Source organism: Somniosus microcephalus, chromosome 1, assembly GCF_052327205.1.
Source record: "Somniosus microcephalus isolate GS21.2 chromosome 1, FLI_Smic_1.0, whole genome shotgun sequence".
Lineage (NCBI taxonomy): Eukaryota > Metazoa > Chordata > Chondrichthyes > Squaliformes > Somniosidae > Somniosus > Somniosus microcephalus.
Genome location: NC_140987.1, coordinates 248494051 through 248508469, shown reverse-complemented (window position 1 = coordinate 248508469; position 14419 = coordinate 248494051). Strand labels below are relative to the sequence as shown.

The following is a 14419-nucleotide window of genomic DNA, read 5'->3' as shown; positions in this document are numbered from 1 at the left end:
GTGGAGGAGTTCAGCTTCAACTTCAGTCAAAATTTTGCACAGCGCTTGCCGACTATTCTGTCCAACATGGACCAAGCTGTCAGCTCCAATGAACACAACAGTGGCGCCCACAGTGATGGAGCCACTTCTGACAACTTCTATGGCAGCTAACACTGCTGCCATGGAAGCTCAGACAGCTGCCATCTTGGCTATGGGGTCCAGTGTTGAGAGGGGCTTCCAGAGCATCACATCAGTCCTCCACTCTGTTTTTCGCCCAGAGCCAGAGGAGTGGTGAGGCGCAGTCCCAGGAGAATGGCCTTAGTTCCATGGCATCCTCTCTCAGGGTAACAGAATGCCTGCTCGCCAGCCACACACTCAGTCAGTGCCCTTGTTAGTGCCACACAGCCAACTGGGCCAAACTGCCCCAGACCATGCCAAGATGCTGCAGCTGGGCCCCCAAGCCCATTTGAAGTGTCTCAACGGAAGCTCAACAACTTTCTGCCTCCCAAGCTATAACCACTGGAGAAACATTTCAAAGGAGCATTAGGATAAGTAAGCAAGCTCAGAAGACAAGTAACAAGGACATGCACAATGGTGATTCATAATTATTTCTGTTAACTATTAGATACAGAGAATTCGGTTGTTTGATAAATTTGTTTTTTGTTCTGGATTTGGAGTTGGCGTTTATATTTGTAATGAAGTGAGACCCATGAGGCTGGATTGAATGAAGACAATCAGATGGTGGTAGTAAGGACGGTGGTGATAAAGATTGTGGGACTGTTGGTGTATTGGGCACGGGAGGGATGGTTCAGGTGAAGCGCTCTTGGATGAGCTGCTCTCAGAGCTCTGGCAGCTCGGGGCACTGGTGGTCGATGTCTCTTCATGCTCCTCCTCCTCCTGCTGCACTTCTTGCTGCCCAGGTGGTGGTAAGGGCTTGTTCCTAATGATGGCAAAGTAATGGAGCATGCAGCAAACGACTACAAATCTGGACACCCGCTCAGGGCTGCACTGCAAAACTCCTCCCGAACGGTCCAGGCAGCTGAAGTGTTGCTTGAGCACGCCAACTGTCTGCTTGATGATGTTTCTGATGGCAGCATGGCTCTCATTGTAGGACAGCACTGCAGCTGTGCCCAGGTTCCAGACAGGAGTCATGAGCGAAGTTTGAAGGGGATAGCCCTTGTCGTCCAGTCGTCAGCCTGGTTGGAACAAAGGCAGCACAGAGGACAGAGGTGCAGAATGAATGAATCATGACTGCTGCCAGGAAACTAGGCACAGATCTGAGTGATGCGCTGCCTGTGATCACAAACCAGCTGGACGTTAAAGGAGTGGAATCACTTTCTATTGAGAAAGATGCCAGGCTGGTGATGAGGAGCACACAAGGCAATGTGAGTGCAGTCTATGGCACCTTGGACCCTGGGGAAGACTGTCATGCATGCGAAGCCTAGTGCTCTCTCATCCTGCTGTAGGTGTTCCTTTTGGTGTAGAGAGCCTCACTGACCTCCCTTATACAATGGTGGACTGTGAACTGGGAGATGTCGCTGACGTCATCTGCATCAGCCTGGAAGGAGCCTGTAGCATAAATGTTAAGGGCCATGGTAATCTTGACAGCCACGGGCAGTACTGTCCATGCCCTGGTACAAGGCTCAAGTTGTAACTGCAGGAGGGGAAATAGCTCAGTGACAGCCTCCTTGGTAAAGCGGAGGGGCCTGAGGCATTGCCCGTCCGAGAAGTTCATGTAGGAGAACTGCTCCCTGTAGACCCACTGTGGCGATGGCTCCCTGTGCAGTGCTATCCTTCTCCCTCTTCAGCTCACTCCTGTCTTCCTTGCTGCTGCTCCTCCTCCTCCAGCCACAAAGGCAGCCAAGCAAACCATCCATGACTGCAGTAAAACTGTTTAAAAGACAGCTAAAAACAGTCCAGCATCAGAAAGAGCTTGTTATCAGCAGTCAGAAATCCATTCTCTAAGTCAGAAAATGCCCAGGAGTTGACTAGACACCTCAAATGACAAACCAGCAACTAGCTTGTATGTAGTGGATGAGCCCTTTGAGTTGCTGAAGGGTCCTTGCTGCCCATTAGCGCCAAGAGTTGCTGGGCAAGTTCATCACGTGGCAAGTCAGGTGCTGGGACAGCCCAATATCACAAGAGGGTCCAACAACAAGCAGACCCAAATTTGAATCTTTTAATCAGCAATTTAACTAGTTCTGGCATGCACCCTGGACGCCTATGGAGCAGCACTCCTGGTACGTAATGAACGGTGCACCCCGCCGGCCTTATTAGATGCTTAGGTGCTCGTTCAGCGCCTGAAACATGGACATGGCATGATTACATTTATAGGCCGGTGTGGGCAAGTAACCTATCCTGGGAGAGAGTCCCATTCTTTCTAAGAACAGGATTAAAAAGTTGTAAACAACTGCAGGAAAAGGATGCATGCTTAGGGCACACTCCAAACTAAGATTAAACAGTATCCCACAACCAAGTTCATGGAACCAAAATTATTCAAAGTAAGTGATGCGGATTAATGAAATGTCAGACAAGTTCATCTCCCTGTCACAAACAACTCATTTCCTTGTGTGGCCAATATTATCAAGACTGCTGCTACTTTGGAACTGATGCCTAGGGTCTGGTCTACATCTGGATCCCATGGCATCAGTTCCAAAGTACCTTCGTTCTGCTCGTATGGATGACAAAGCTATCTGAGATTCTCCTTAAAAGATAAATTTCTCTTTACAGACAAGTGAAGAGTAAAGCACAAAGCCAAGAAACAGTAGTGCTCCAAAACCATCAAGGCATAGCTCCTAAAGAATGCTTTTTGGATTATTCTCCTTGACTTATCACCAACATTCTACAGGAAGGTAAGGATCCTTTCAATGTAAATGCTGGAAAATATTCCACCATAAATGTCAAAGAATCATACAGCACAAAAAGAAGCCATTTGACCCATCATGCCAGCTCTTTGAAAGCGCTATCCAATTAGTTCTACTCCCCTGCTGTTTCCCCACTGCCCTGTAATATTTTCCCCCTTCGAATATTTATCCAATCCCCTTTTGGAAGTTACTAATGAATCTGCTTCCACCACCCTTTCAGGCAGTGCATTCCAGATCATAATAACTCGCTGCAATGTTCCCATTAATTTTTCTTTTTTGGTGCATGGCTCCTTTAAGGGGGTGCACGGCCCATTCAAAATAACACACACGCATGGGCCTAGAAATTGGGTATAGCCCCGCTTGAGGCGTTAGAACTGGCGCTGCACAAAGTTTATAGCCAGACGAAACTTATCGCTGCCTGGCGCGATATTGGGTTGCATCGCCCCCAAAGGGGATTGAGGCGCGAATTCAGACGTTGCACGGGGCTCCTAAGGCACAAAAGTTCAGGCACTACCCAATATCAGCGCGGACGGGCGCAGCGCAGGTGATCTCAATTACCGAAAACCACGAGACATCCAGGCGCCGGCCAGCTCTTAAAGGGGTGGGTCAGTCAGCCTGAGCTGCCACACTCAACGCCCTGTAGGCCTCAGAATCGGCGCTCGCCCTTCTCTGGCGCAAAAAACTTGGTGAGGATGGAGAAGGTGAGACAAAGAGCAGAGCGCTTCAGCACTGAGGCTCTGGACCAGTTGGTGTCCGCAGTGGAGCGCCATCGAGATGTTCTGTATCCTGACAATGGCAGGAGGCCGAATCAAAAGGATTACCGGCGATCTTGGAGGGAGGTTTCTCTGAGGTTCAACTCCAGCAGTATGGCGACCAGGAGCCCTGTTCAGTGCAGGAAGAAATTCAACAACCTCACTCGGGTTGTTAGGGTGAGTGTTGTTTATGCAAACTTCTGATTCCCTCCATCTGCACCTGACTTCGAGCACCCTGTTGCCATGATGCCCCAATGGCCATCTGTCAGCAAGCACCCATGGCCCTTTCTGGGCACACACATGGACATTTGACTCAAGGCCACATGTAAGGGCTCTTGCACCATGGGGGGCATGAGATGATCTCTCAAGGCCTCATGTAAGGGCTCTTGCACCATGGGGAGCATGAGATGATCTCTCAAGGCCTCATGTTACAGAACTTCCCCTTCTTTCCCCTGCAGTCCAAGCTGGCGGCAATGCGAAAGGACCAGCTTCGAACCGGTGGCGGGCCTCCACAAGTCGTCACTCTCACGGATATCGAGGAGAGAGTGCACCAGATTCTTGGAGGACGTCTGAGTGGTCCTGTTACCACTGCAGCTGCCGACCCCATTCTTGACAGCGAGGGTAAGGCTCTCACCTTTTTCAGCTGTTTCCTTCCACTTGGTCCCCCCGCCAGCATGCTTCCTCAGTGTGCAGCCATGTCAGAGCCTTGCCGCAATCTGGCATGCCTGGCCGCCAACCTGTCCTTTTGCTAAAGCCACTCTTCCACCTCCCTGCTTTCAGATGATTCATCACCAACTTGGGATCAACGCCCTGAAGCTGCAAGTGCCAGTGCCTCCGGAGGCGAGGATCAGGAGGAAGCCGGAGCATCCGTTCCAATCTCAGGGGAGCATACACATCTGCAGACTGGGGAAAGTAGTTCCCTGGAGGGGAGGGGGGGGGGGTGCTCTGATGATGAGCCAGTTGCCGGAACAAGCGGCATGCAGCAACGCAAGGGGGGTAGGCAAGTTCGGCCACCGACTCCCCGGGGGGCAAGGCAGGGAGTGATGACTGCTGCACAGAGTGCAGAGGAGGTGCGTCACCTGGCTGAAATGAGCACCCAGGCCTGGCTCAGGCACACTGAGCTGATGGCTGCAGTGGGGAGGATGCCTCAGTCAATAGAAACACTGGCAAAGAGTGTGTTGGACTTTGGGGCAGCAATGGAGAGGACTCTCCAGGGCTTCGGGGCAACAATGGAGAGGACTCTCCAGGGCTTCGGGGCAGCCATGGAGAGGACTGTCCAGGGCTTCGAGGCCGCTATGGAAAGGACTGCTCAGGGTTTCGGACAATCCCTGGAAAGGTCTGTCCAGGGCTTGTCCGAGGCAGTGGAACGGACTGCTCCGGCCTTGTCCGAAGCAATGGAAAGAACTGTCCAGGGCTTCTCCGAAGCACTGGCACCTGCCACACAGGTCCTCACTGCTACCACGCAGTCACTTGCCGGCCTCGTCCACACCCAGATTGAGGCAACGCGAACTCTCACTGCAGCCACCCTATCTGCATCAGCTAGGATCACCCCGGGCCCTTCCAGTCCCATACAAGGCCAGGAGCATGCGATTGTGGCGGATGAGCCGAACCAGTCCCCTCAGAGAGCCAGTGTGTCGTCCGACCATGGTGCAGGTGTCCTCTCTCGGCAGGTGACCATTGCACATGCCAGCGCTGGTACGTCTGCAGTGCAGCTGCCACCACCTGCAGGGCACACTGCTTCCAGCCATGCTCAGATCAAGCAGCCTGCGTCCGCACCCTCCAAGACCAGAGGTCGGCCAGGCCGTCCCTCAGGGGCTTCTGCGCTTCCACACAGTCAGCAGGCGTCCCCCAGCCTTGACCCCGCCACTGGGGTTCAATTACGTAGGAGCAGCAGGGAGGGAAGGGCCGACCGCGAAAGAGAAGTCGTTCTCCATCAAGGGGCCAGAAGTAGAGGGAGGTGCTGAGACGTTTCTTTGGCCAAATTCAAGGACACCCTCACCTGTTTGTAATTGTTGGAAATGGTTTGTTTAGTTTTGCGGCTTTGCCGAAGAGTTAACTGTTATGCTGTTAGTTATGGTTTCTGTTGACTTGACGTTGTTTTGTTGTAATGAAAGACTTTTGTGACAATAAAGAAAAGTTTTAATGTGCTATGGTACACGTGACTATTTACAGTGATGCTGGCCTTCAGAGGCTTTCAAAGATCCAAAGTGCGCAGGAGTAAAGACACCCATCATTCCGCCAGAGGGGCCTCGAAACGAGTCCTGATGAGCCTCTGACGGATGGCCCTTCCACTTTCAGGAGCCCTTCCATCTTCCTCCTCCTCCTCCTCCGCATGCTCCTCCTCCTCCTCCGCCTGCTCTTCCTCCTCCTCCTCGTCCGCCTGCTCTGCTGGACGTTGAGGGACAGCTGGAATTGGCGGGGTGCGTCGAATCGGCAAGTTGTGGAGCATGCAGCAGACGACGACGATGTGACCCACTTGCTCCGGCGAGTACTGCAGGGCTCCCCCCGAATGGTCCAGACAGCGGAAACGCTGTTTGAGCACACCAATAGTGTGCTCTACAATGTTCCTGGTTGCCTGATGGCTGCTGTTGAACAGCTCTTCTGCTGGGGTGGCGGCCAGACGGAGTGGTGTCATCAGCCATGGGCAGAGAGGATAGCCCTTGTCCCCAATAAGCCAGCCTCGTGGTCGAGCCGGCCCCTCAAAAAGGTCACAAACTGAGGTCTGCCGCAGGATAAAGGCATCGTGGCTGCTCCCTGGGAATTGGTCGTAGACTGCCATGATGATTTGGTGGTGGTCACAGACCAGCTGCACGTTGAGGGAGTGGAACCCCTTGCGGTTGCGGAAGTCCTCAGGATTCTGGAATGGCGCCCTCAAAGCCACGTGTGTGCAGTCAATCGCCCCCTGCACCATGGGGAAGTCCACAATAGCAGCAAAGCCCTGCGCGCGCTCCGCCTGCTTCTCCAGGGTCAGAGGGAAGGTGATGAATTGATGCCTTCGTCTATAAAGGGCAGCTGTAACTTGCCGGATGCAACAGTGGACTGCAAACTGAGAGATATTCGCAATGTCCCCAGTGGCTGACTGAAAGGATCCGGTGGCATAGAAATTGAGGGCAACAGTCAGTTTTACGGCCACCGACAGAGAGGTCCTGCACCGTAGACGCGGCTGCAGATCCTCAGCAAGCAGGTGGCACAGCTCAGTAACAACGTCCCTCCCGAATCGGAGCCTTCGCACACACTGCTCCTCCGACATGTCAAGGTATGACACCTGCTGCCTAAAGACCCTCGCAGCATACCCTCGGATTGGCCGACCTCCATTGCCCCTCCTCCTTCTGGCCAATCCCCGCCCTCTCTCCCGCCGTCTCTCTGCCCCTTCACAGTGTTCGGCCATGAGGCCGTCGCCCTCCAAAGCAGCTCCCATTCCGATGCCAGTTGGTCAAAACGCTGTTAGGTGTAGTGCTCCAACTGCTCCGGACAGGTTTGAAGGTCCCAAGTACTCTAATGCTAAATTCCAAAAACTCTGCTCCACAGTAGCTCACCAACTCTCTCCAGCAACGATCGCAATGAGCAGGCCAAGTGACTGCAGCTTTTATACTAGAGCTGTCCCCTTTAAATAGCGCCCCCCGACTCCGAGAAGGGCCTGCTAACGTTCCTTCGAAGGGTCACTAACAGCGCTAGGCGTAAAGGTTCCGGGCGCCACCCAATATCCGGTCAGGGGCGCCTAAAAGGCGTTGCACACTGAAATGACGTCATGATCTGCTTGCGCACGCGGGCGCGCGCAAACACTTAGCGCAGGCGTTAAATGTATAGTCAATATGGGAGTTGTCGCTATCTTCATTGCGCCCGCCCCAATTCTCGGGCTCTTTAGGCGCTAACCGCTGGCGCTACCAACCGAATTTCTAGGCCTTGGTTTTTCCTATTGAAAAGCCGGCAAGCCAGCTGTACAGAAGGTCCAGAGCTCTGCGTGGCCATGCAGCTTAGAGAAAATTGATTCACTGAGTATTTTTTTTCCCCTCATATTCCCTCTGGTTCTTTTGCCAATTGCCTAATATCTGTGTCCCCTGGTTACCGACCCTCCTGCCAGTGCAAATAGTTTCTCCTTATTTACTCTATCAAAACCCTTCATAATTCTGAACGCCTCTATTAAATCTCCCCTTAACCTTCTCTGCTCTAAGGAGGACAACCACAGCTTCTCCAGTCTCTCCACATAGCTGAAGTCCCTCATCCCTGGAACCATTCGAGTACATCTCCTCTGCACCCTCTCCAAGGCCTTGACATCCTTCCTAAAGTGTGGTGTCCAGAATTGCAAACAATACTCCAGCTGAGGCCCAATAAGTGATTTATAAAGATTTAGCATGACTTCCTTGCTTTTGTACTCCATGCCTCTATTAATAAAGCCAAGAATCCCATATGCTTTTATAACAGTTTTATCAACTTGTCCTGCCCCCTTCAAAGATTTGTGTAGGTAAACCCCCAGGTGTCTCAGTTCCTGCCCCCCATTTAATGGGCCATATTTTCCAATCGGAGGCTTCCCGCGTGCGGAGGCCTCCGATCTGGAAAAAATCTACACACTTACTTGAGGGCTCCTGGGGTGCATATAGTTCCAATCCTGGGCCTCTCCAACTCCAAGTGCGCAGGGCCCACGTATCCCAGGGGTGCAGGTAGTTCGCAGATTCCCTGGGATCACGTGGGCCATGGGGAGCCAATCAAAGAAGGGAATCTCTCTTCATACACTTGACAGGAAGATCTGTCAAATATATCAATGGAGATCATTGAAAAAATAGTAAAACTTTAAATACATTTTTTTTTAAAACATCGCCTTTTTAAAATTAGTTGAAATTACAATAAATTAAATATTTTAAACAAAAATTTAATTTTTGAAAAAAAAATTAAAGTTTTTTACGGGGCTAAAAATAAACGTACCTTTTTGTTTAAAAAAGTATTTTTAAATGATAAATGACTGAAAAAAACGTTTTCTTTTTTACTTTTTTCAACTCTTCTCCTGGTAAAAGAAAAATTTGTGAGGCTATGGGGTAAAGAAGCAGGGTGGGACTAATTGGATAGCGCTTACAAAGAGCCGGCACAGGCACGATGGATCAAATGGCCTTCTGTGCTCTATGATTTTCTGAATAATCTATTCAACTTTCTAGAAGAATGGCAGAGGACATATTTCCTCCATTTAGCACTATATTTTATTTGTGGTATTCCTGGAAGCCAACGGTGTCCCACTGGAGAACATGATGCCTGAATGAAGCAGATGGCTTACTTCAGGCTCCAGAATGTCTCTAAACAGATGGTTCTCCAAATAATCCAAACATTTTATGTGCATCATTGAAATGTAAATGGTAAATTCCTTCTATCGTCATTTTAACCAAACCATCTGAAGTGATGGACAGCCATTGCACTATAAAGTGTAAAAGGCACGTCCCACGTGCTTCCCTGGTAAGATTGAAGGGATAATGTTGCTGGGAGCTAGGACAAAACTGGCAGAGCTGTTTTGGCACAGCCCATTATCAGTGATCCAAACATGGGACACCTACAACTCACATAGTGGCCTACAACTTAAAAGTCCTAAGAGGACTGCTGGTACGAGTCCTCCTCTGACCTGTAGACATGGGGGCTGATGTTATGATGTCATCCAGCGGCTTAAAGTCTGCTGAGGTAATTTCTAGACCTCCAGCACTAAAAGGGTGGCTCAAGTTGCTAGGTCTTCAGTCCACAGAAAAACCCACAATGCAAAATTAAGCAGTCGACATGATACCCTTCATCAGAGAAAATGGATTCTCCTTCACAGGGGTTCAAGCGATTCTGACCAGAGACAGAGATATGATGCCCTCTGGAAATTCCAAAAAGCGATTCTCAGGGAATCCACAAGGTCGCCATGAAAATAAAAATCAGGATTTATCTCAATCTGGCTGGCTGCGGTATCCCATGCAAATCAGGCCCTGCTGTTAAATTCGGCAGGGCCTGCGGGAAACCCGGCCTCCCGAATTTCCCAACTGCTTCAGAGACCCCCCCCCACCCCCAACCCGCCTCCCCATTAAAATTCAAGCCATTGTCTCCCACAGGAAAGTCGCTACTCATTAGACAGGTTACAATATCATTCCATGCTAATCCAAGAATATAGTCAATAAATGACAAGCAAAATACAGGTATAGATATACTGTATTTTGTAACAATGAAAAATATATTGCTCACAATGGCCCAGAAATTCGGGTCTCCACGGGTGAGTACACACGGGGTACTCACCCGTAGGCCCAATGGAAGTGCCGGTTTCGTGCATGCGCGGGAAACCGGAACTTCCGTTCCCTTGAAAGAAGGGGTTCAGAGGTGGAACGCGTGTGCAGGAGAGGCTGCGCGTGCGCATTGAACGTACGTTTTTTTTCCAGGTTTTTCCGGGAGGGTAAGTCTCCAGGAGTTACAAATATAAAAAGCAGGCGCAAGGCCTGCTTTTAACAAGGTAAGTGGTGAATTAATTAAAAAACATTTTTTCCACAGGTTTATTATTTTTCAATACTTTAAAGAAAGGTAAGTTTATTTTTAGCCCAGATAGAAAATGTAATTAATTTTTTCAAAAATTTAAATTATTGTTTAAAATAGTTATTTCATATAATTTATAGTTATTTTAAAAATGTGATTTAAAAAAAAAAATTATTTGACGTTTTAGTGATGTTTTGGGGCTTATAGTATTTATGGTTTTGACAGGTCTTCCTGTCAATTTTATGAATGAAGCATTCCCTGCTACCATTGGCTCTCCATGGCACACGTGATCCCAGGGGACGCATCGAACTAACTGCGCCCCTGGGATACGCAAGCACTGCGCGCCGGCAGTTGGAGCAGGCCCAGGATCGGAATCCCACGCAGGCCCACAGCTCAACGGCCGGCGCGCTAGGTAAGTGCAGGTCGGGGGCTTGCACCCGCGGGAAGCCTCCGAACCCAATTTCTGGGCCAATATTTCTAGCTTCAGTACTTACAAAAGCAGATTGTGATATGTTGTAAACTGTTGAAATTTCTCTCCTTTTCTTCCTCTTACTGCCGCTAAAAATCAGATTTACACAAAAGATGCCAAGATTTACCCTATTTTTGAAATCTGCACCAACCTTTCCAATCTGTACCTCTAATTTTGGGCGACTGCTCACTTTTTGCGCCCTCGCCAGAGGCCACTACACCTCTGCCCTCTAGAATTCTCTTCCTAAACCACATCACTAAAACAGATTATCTGATCAACATCACATTGCTGTTTGTGGGATCTCGCTGTGCACAAATTAGCTATCACATTTCTTACATTACAACATTTCAAAAGTACTTAATTGGCAGTAAAGCTCTTTGGGATGTCCTGAGGTCGTGAAGGATTATTATATGCAAGCCTTTCTTTCCTTCTAAACCATTTTTGACTTCCTACTGCCTTGGCATCAATCACCCCATCGATTGATGCAGTTTGCAGAGCAAAGTAAGCATGTTCTTCCTGCGGACTGATACACTAACGAGGTATTCCTGCTACTAATATTAATAAGATAATTTTCTGCAAAAATATCACTATTTTCCCTTGGGTAGCTAAGATTGCCTATCAGAACTTCAAACTGGGGTTCTGCAGGACTGTATTGATATTTGCAGGGGGAGTTTGATGTGGGCTAACTTACTGAAACAATTTTCAGCCAAATTTCAGCTGGTTGACTCTGTTCATTCACCCAGGTGCCAGTTTTATTATTGTATTCTAGGTGCAGCAAAAAAGGTGGCAGGATCCCTTCCAAGGCACACGGTAGTATCAGAGAAGACTTAGCAGGCTGGATTCCTGGGGTAGTACGGTTTCTGGTTATTGAACTCCTCAAATAATATCCACCATCACATTCATTGGCAAGGATTCTCTCACTAGAACAGTGGTTTTCAAAATGTTTGTTCCACAGAGTGGTCAGGCATTTAAATTATTCCTGCAAGTTCCAAATAGTACTGTTGATGATTGAGACAAAACAATGAGCCATAAAATCCTCCCAGTAAGGAGCCACCAAAGAGCTGCAGATTCCTCAACCATATGGTCTTTAGGAGTTGAGAACCACCAAACAGGATGGCGACTGACCTATTAGGCTCCAAAGCATAGTTGAAGTTTTAAAGACTGCTTCATACCTGATGAAGGTAGATAGCATCTGTAGTGTATAATGCTCAACAATCTCAAGTGCTACCTGGATAAACCTCTGAATCAGGAGGGATCAAGCATACCATGACAGTGGTGAGTGCTGTAGATGAACCAAGACCAGTAAGAATGGAAGGAAACCAATTGCTCGAAATAACCACCAAAGCAGCATACTATTTCTTACAGCAATCAAGTTCCTTTGAGACAAAAGCAAAATACTGTGGATGCTGGAAATCTGAAATAAAAACAGAAAATGTTGGAAATACTCAGCATCTGTGGAGAGAGAAACAGAGTTTCTCAGATCTGGAAAAAGTTAGAGATATAACTGGTTTTAAGCAAATGCAGAGGCAGGGAAAGGGGGAGGGGAGGGGAGGTCTGTGATTGGGTGGAAGGCAGGAGAGATTGCTTAAAACCAGTTATACCTCTAGCTTTTCCAGTTCTAACAAAAGGCCAGCGACCTGAAACGTTAACTCTTCATCTCTTTCCACGGGTGCTGCCTGACCTGCTGAGTTTTTCCAGCATTTTCTGTTTTTACGGTCCTTTGAGAAATATTTCTAAGGTTTCTAATGCTAGTTAGGTCTCAGCTAGTGCTACAATTGTCCTCAGGCAATGTATGTACGTCAGGAGAGGACTGAATCATGCTTGGCTGCAATATACTCCACAAAATCAAATAGGTTGCCAAAACTCATTGTTTGGGCTTATACATTTAAAAAAATGATCAATCAGGTAATTTTAAAGTTACTGGCACTCATGGGACTGTACCACCACACAATTAGTCCTTAAAAGAGATGGGGAGGGGAGAAGTGGGAATTAAAATTTGAAGAAAATAAATTTTCAAACAGAACCTGCATATGTTTCTTACATACAATCTTTCAAGATCCATCCAGTGTTGTGGATCCTAATGTGCACCAGCTGATATTAAAGAACAGGTAAATTCTAACAATCCCATAACACATTGCGAGGTCAGACTTGAGAAGTGGTGGCACCAATTGGTAGCAGTCAACACTGATGTTGGATAAGGGATTTCCCATCAAGCGCCAGGCTGTCAAGGGCCAGACAATACTGAACCAGATCTACAAGCAGCACCAGCCAGTGCCACAGTGGGCCAAAGCCTACTGACTGAACAGCAAATTAATTAAGGATTGGACTTCTGGAGTGCCATTCCCAGTTTTGCAGTATCCAGTTGGTACTGATGTTACACTAGCTGACTTTCCTGATCCCTGAAGGACAACTTTCCAATTATCAGAAATAAGTGATCATGAATTTGGGAATATAGAATCTATGACACAGATCAAATGGATAGTTAGAAATGGAGATATAATAGATTACAATCGCAAAATGCTGCCCAGGCTAGTACTTACTTGAATGAGTGATGTAGGACTTCACTTTGCCAGTGCAAATTGCAAGTCTTGGTTTGTTCTTAAAGCCGTCAGTCCAGGTAAATAGAGGCCTACATGCTAGGCCTAAGGCTCGAAGTCTGTTGGCCGCGATTATAGCAATAACACTTTTTCTGAAAACCTGAATCAATCCTCTTTGAGGCTTTTTTCTTTTCTTTGATTTGCCTGGATTACCTTCCAGAGAAAGGACCTGGACAACAGTCCTGATTTCATTTTTGAAATATTCACAGGTACTTATTTGCTCTTGAAGAAAGTCTTTCTGCACAGACAGTTCACAGGATCTACTGTATAATGGGTACAATGCACCTGCCATCAGAGCACAAGCTGCCAGCAAAGCAACATGCTCCTTCACTTTCTGAGACAATAATTTCTTCATAACAGACAGTTCAAGGATCAGCTGGTCCTTGACTTTTGCCAAACTGGATACTTTTTCTTTGGCTTCTTCGGCTCCAAGTTGACATGTCTGAAAAATAACAGAACTAAGTCAGTTGTAATTCTTAATACTGTACACATATTTCAATAGTTCTTTTTATTACAAACTAGCTGAAGTGCCCAGTGGTGCCGAGGGTATTTTGAGGGCATGTTGTTATGAAAAATGTAGAAATATTTTTTATATATATATATAAATGAGTTTGTCTGTCTGTCTGTGTGGGAAGGGGAGAGAGAGAGAGAGAGGGAAAGAGAGAGAGAGAGGGAGGGAAGGAGAGAGAGAGGGAAGGAGAGAGAGAGAGGGAAGGGGAGAGAGAGAGAGAGGAAAGGAGAGAGAGAGAGGGGGAACCTGGCGATCGAAAAAGGTAGACACAGACAGACCCGGCTACCAAGAGAGGACAGGATATGCTCTCACTGCAGTCAGGGAGTGGTGGAGACAGAGATGCACTTCCTCACAGCTTGTAGAAAATATCAGGGCATAAGGGAGAATTTCTACCCAAAATTCACAAAAATATGCCCGGAATTCAGAAATTTGAATGACGACCAAAAACTCCCATACCTACTAGGGGAAGAGAGAAATTGCATAACACTAGCAGCACACTATGTTACAGCTTGCCATAAACAGAGGGACAACCAGTAAATATAAGAAAAGAGTATATATAAATTATATGAAAGTATATATTTATACACTCAGGGATATATCTGTTTATACACTGTATGGATAGATCTGTATTTTTGTGAACAAACATGAATGTTTTCCGATGCTTTGGCAACATAAGATGTAACTTGTCATGCCAATAAAGCGATTTGAATTGAATTGAATTGAGAGAGAGAGGGAAGGAGGGAGAGATAGAGGGAAGGAGGGAGAGAGAG

General features: G+C 47.7%; 1 protein-coding gene across 6 annotated transcripts in view; it reads right to left on the bottom strand.

The window, feature by feature from the left end:
* ccdc171 (coiled-coil domain containing 171) overlaps positions 1–14419 on the bottom strand; it is a 311057-nt gene that overhangs the window by 135057 nt on the left and 161581 nt on the right. For all 6 annotated transcript variants that reach the window (XR_015078843.1, XM_085991681.1, XM_085991690.1 and 3 more), the window contains one exon: positions 13082–13580. Coding sequence is in view for 5 of the 6 variants with exons in the window: in XM_085991681.1 (XP_085847807.1) it covers positions 13082–13580 (499 nt within the window). In the remaining variant the exon portion in view is untranslated. The remainder of the gene's footprint in view (positions 1–13081; positions 13581–14419) is intronic.